Source organism: Phaethon lepturus, unplaced genomic scaffold (genome assembly GCF_000687285.1).
Source record: "Phaethon lepturus isolate BGI_N335 unplaced genomic scaffold, ASM68728v1 Scaffold54249, whole genome shotgun sequence".
Taxonomy (NCBI): Eukaryota; Metazoa; Chordata; class Aves; order Phaethontiformes; family Phaethontidae; genus Phaethon; species Phaethon lepturus.
The window spans coordinates 2,687-6,710 of NW_010562410.1; the positions used below are offsets into that span (position 1 = coordinate 2,687).

The 4,024-nt window shown below is 44.3% G+C and overlaps 1 protein-coding gene across 1 annotated transcript; it reads right to left on the reverse strand.

Annotated features, from left to right (window-relative positions):
* Nucleotides 1-228: 228 nt before the first annotated feature.
* On the reverse strand, nt 229-3,858 carry MRPL37 (mitochondrial ribosomal protein L37; the record flags this gene model as incomplete). The annotated part of the gene is made up of 6 exons (XM_010294237.1): nt 229-452; nt 1,054-1,257; nt 1,772-1,929; nt 2,231-2,416; nt 2,937-3,052; nt 3,614-3,858. Coding segments are annotated over 6 exons (987 nt in total), but the record flags the coding sequence as incomplete, so codon positions are not given.
* Nucleotides 3,859-4,024: the final 166 nt, after the last annotated feature.

Here is a 4,024-nt window from a genome sequence, read left to right on the forward strand (position 1 = left end):
CTTCCACATACACTGCATTCAGAGGTGCTCAAAGCAAACTCGGAAAATAGGTTTGAGTCTAACTCTGTGCAAAAGCACACCGAGAGCAGAACCTGCGCAGAAGAATAATGACTGGCTTATGTTCTTTCTACGCAATGGTGGAAGAGTGCAGGAGGATGCATTTGATGACTCTCTCTAACTGAAATCCAGAGGGGAGCCCCTAAAATGAAAGGGTTTCTTCACGCACAATTTAGTTTAAAAAAATTTTTTACTTTCAGTAACAATATAATTTATTTTTGAAAGTAAATTAATCCAGCTTGCTTTAATTATGTGATGGTTCTGGCAAAGAGAAGCAGCAGGTACAGTTGGTGAAGTATTTTCATTTGAGCTGAATTTCACACAGTTCCATGCAGATACAGTGCCAGAAACTTCTTGAATGTGTCTGGCTGAAAGCCATATATTCCAGCGGGCTTCTGCAGAGAAAAAGACATGGATGCTCAGTTTGCAGTGAAGTGATTAATGTAGACAAACAACGGCTTTAAATACGCTTCAGTAAGACTTCAGAGGTGGTAGCTTCCAAATTGTGCTCTCCCTCCCCAGTAGTTCACCCAGGGCTTGTCTGCGGGCACTTCCACTGGTATAAATCTCAAACAGCATAAGCCCTTTGCCCATCAAACCGAGACGCCCTCCCGGCGTAACCAGGGCTGACAGCACTATGCTCTATTTACTCTACAGCGAAGCTGACAGTTGCATGTAAGCACTTCCTTCACCAGAGCACGAGTCGATTTTAAACAAGCATATTATGAGATGGTAGATTACAGATGGGGATATCTTTATGTAGGAGTTCGTATTAAGCTTGGCATGTGGCTTGCACGCTATGCACTACATCAGTGCTACAAATACGCCCTGTCAGTAACACCTGCTTAAGCAAGAATGAGGCCAGTGCCTGTGTCAGGTCCCTTCAGCTGGTTTAAAACCCACACTGAAGCTCTATGCCAGCACCCAAACCTCCAGCAGAGGGGAAAGGGTAGGATTTCCGGGACCATTTCCCCAGTTTCGCTCCAGTTCGCTTACCGTAACAACTCTCTTCTTGACTTCTGGAATACACTGGGCTTTTTCATACAGATTCTGATCAGAGTCAATCCAGACTAGATTTTTTATGCCATCACTAGAGACAAGGTCTGTTGTATTTAACTGGAACACCATGAACTGGAAGAGCTGGCCATCTGTGCCAACACTTTGCACCACTACTGGCTGCTCCAAAACCTTGGGATCGTTCTAGGAAAAAAGGTGGGGGGAAGAATGTTTAAAAAGCCAGTTACCACAGAAATTGTATGAGTACTTGCTGATTCTGCATCTTCTGCTTGGTTTAAAGCCAAGATTTTAATAAATGTATTGTTACCTTGCCCAGAAAATTACTCTAGTCAAACAAGTTTTGAATGTAGATGTTGTATTTTAATTAAAATTCCTCCTTCAGCCAGCAATGAAGTATCAATTTACATACTGAGCTGTGGGATGGGTTAGACTCTTACAGTTAAACCTACTCCCTGGTTCCTACCCATTACCACTCTAATGCATGTTACATCATGAACACACTCATTGCTGAGAGATCTTTTTCTGGATTAGCAGAACCATACCTGAAGGTTAGAGCTAGACTTTTGGACTGGGAAGCTCAGATTTGAAAGCTACTGTAACATGCCACAGCAAGGGAATTTCACGACTCTTTCCACTAGCTGCAGCTTTAGAGAAAGAACAAAGGCCCAGCAAGTCAGCAGCAGTCTCCAATACGTACCCCGTACAGCACCTTAGCCTTGGCCAGTGCATTGCCAAAAGCAAACATCAGCATTTTAGCACGAAGTTGTTCTGGTCTGAACCTGTTAGTACGAATGTTGGCCGATTCCAGGAAGAACAGAGTGTGAGGATGAGAGTACGGATAACCATCTCTAAAACCTGAATGGCAGATAAGTCATGTCAGAAATCACTAAGCAAGAGACCTACACAGCCAATGTTTTCTCCCATATCCTCAGGAACTGTTAATTTTCCAGGATTTAAGTTCTTCTCCGCAGTCCTGCTTGGGCCACAGTATACTCAAAACAGGTCTGAAGCGCCTGCACGGTGAGCCCTGTGCCCAGCTCCTCTGTTCCCTCATTCCCACGCACCCCCTACCCACACCTGTCTCAGGGGAGGGCAAAGACTGCAGGTTGACCCAAACGCTTAAGTCTGACAGAAAATTACCAATGGCTATATTTACCTGTATCATTGAGCTCTTTGTACACATTCACTTCCTGAAGATCAATTGTAGGAGAGATGGGATAGAAGGTCTCCAGAATGTGTTCTTCAGTGGCCAGTATCTCCTCCTTGGAAGCTACTGGTGGTATTGGGGCCACAGAGTTCATAAGTATTCCATTCAGGCCTCGGACCTGAAGGAGAATGGATTCTGGGGAGCGAAATTAGGCTACATTCAAACATTGCCAAAATGAGATTACGGAGAGATGTATGTTTCCTTTTGGGCAGCAGCATTCTAGCAAGTCGCTGTTCTGCGAGGCTCACTCTCTCCTCCTCACCTCCAAACTCATCTTAAATAGCAGCTCAGCTGTAGGTTCTTCTTCTAAAATACCAATGTCAATTGCTGGTGTTAGTTTCTTAACTAAACTACTTAGAAAATGAACAGAACAGATTTTGGACACAAAAAAATAAACAATCAGCTCTAAGACACTGGGTCTCTTCTCCCACCATCTTGTCCATATTGTCTAACACCCTAATAATCTCCTCAGGGTAAGTATCCTGCCACCATCCACAGCTGCCCATGCTTACAGCACTACTTAAGACTGAAAGAATTACTTGGTTCCAGAAATTGTTTCGTTTTTTCCAAGTCCTCAGCCTTAAAGCTAGCGGCTTTGTTACCCCTCTCACATTAATGAAAAGAGCTAAAAGCTTCCACCGCAGCAGCAACTAACCTCTTTCCCACGTAGCTGATATCCTGTAGTTTCTAGCCAACATTCTTTTAGTCAGAGAAGGATACTTCATAGACATTAACCGACATAAATGTATCAAGTCTTCAAACAGTACTGGGCTTCAGAATGAGAAAAAAAATGGTTACATAAAAAAATGTTATCCTAATGGCAGGCAGATGCTTCTGGAAAGTGAATGCTGTAACATTACTGTATGTAAAACATACAATAGCGTAACATTTCCAAACAGCTAACACAGATTTCAGATTAATATCCCACACACCAGTCCTGTTCCAAGTTGGCAAATATAATGCTTGCCATCACTTATTTAAAAACTGACATTCTGCCTCAGCTACAAGTAGATCTCAAGTTGAAACACAGACCTTAGCCTGAAAGTAGCTTTAATGTAGACTATGTGTTTACATTGCTACTGCTGTCAATATTCAAAACTGTGGGTTTTTGGTTGTTGCTGTTGTTTGGTTTGTTTGTTTTACAAGTTGACAACCTGATACAAAGTGTCTAACAGTTTTGCACAGTAAGTGAATCTCTCAACAGTAGATCTATGTATGAATTTTCTTTGTAGTGTTAAAAACTCTGGCTCTTAAGTCACCTGCTTGATGACTGGCTTACGGTAAAGCCATAACCACGCAGCTGAAAGACTTTCTCTGTAACTAAGGACTTACCAATAATTTTCTCTCTTGGGAGCAACTTCCGTTGTGTTCCAGAGCCGTGCATGTGAGATCACACGTTTTACCCTCTCCTCGTGGCCCTCGAGCTGGTGAGCCGGGTTCTCAATGATGCTGAGCACCGACGGGGGTAAGCCTTCCACCAGCTTCGTCTTGGTGAGCCACTGCGCTTGACGAACTCCTTCGAACAAAAACCAAGAAAATACGTTATTACCGAGGCCGCTGGGCGGGTTGGCAGCGGGCTGACAGCGTGGTTAGCTCATGAGGCAGGGCGGGCTCTTCACTGCCTATGTTTTTATACACTACATGAGGGGAAACCTTGGCTGGCGGTGAAGGGCAAGTGCTTGAACATGCTGCACGGCCCGGGGCGGCACTGGCGGAGGGGGTGGCCCGGGCCGAGGAGGCCCG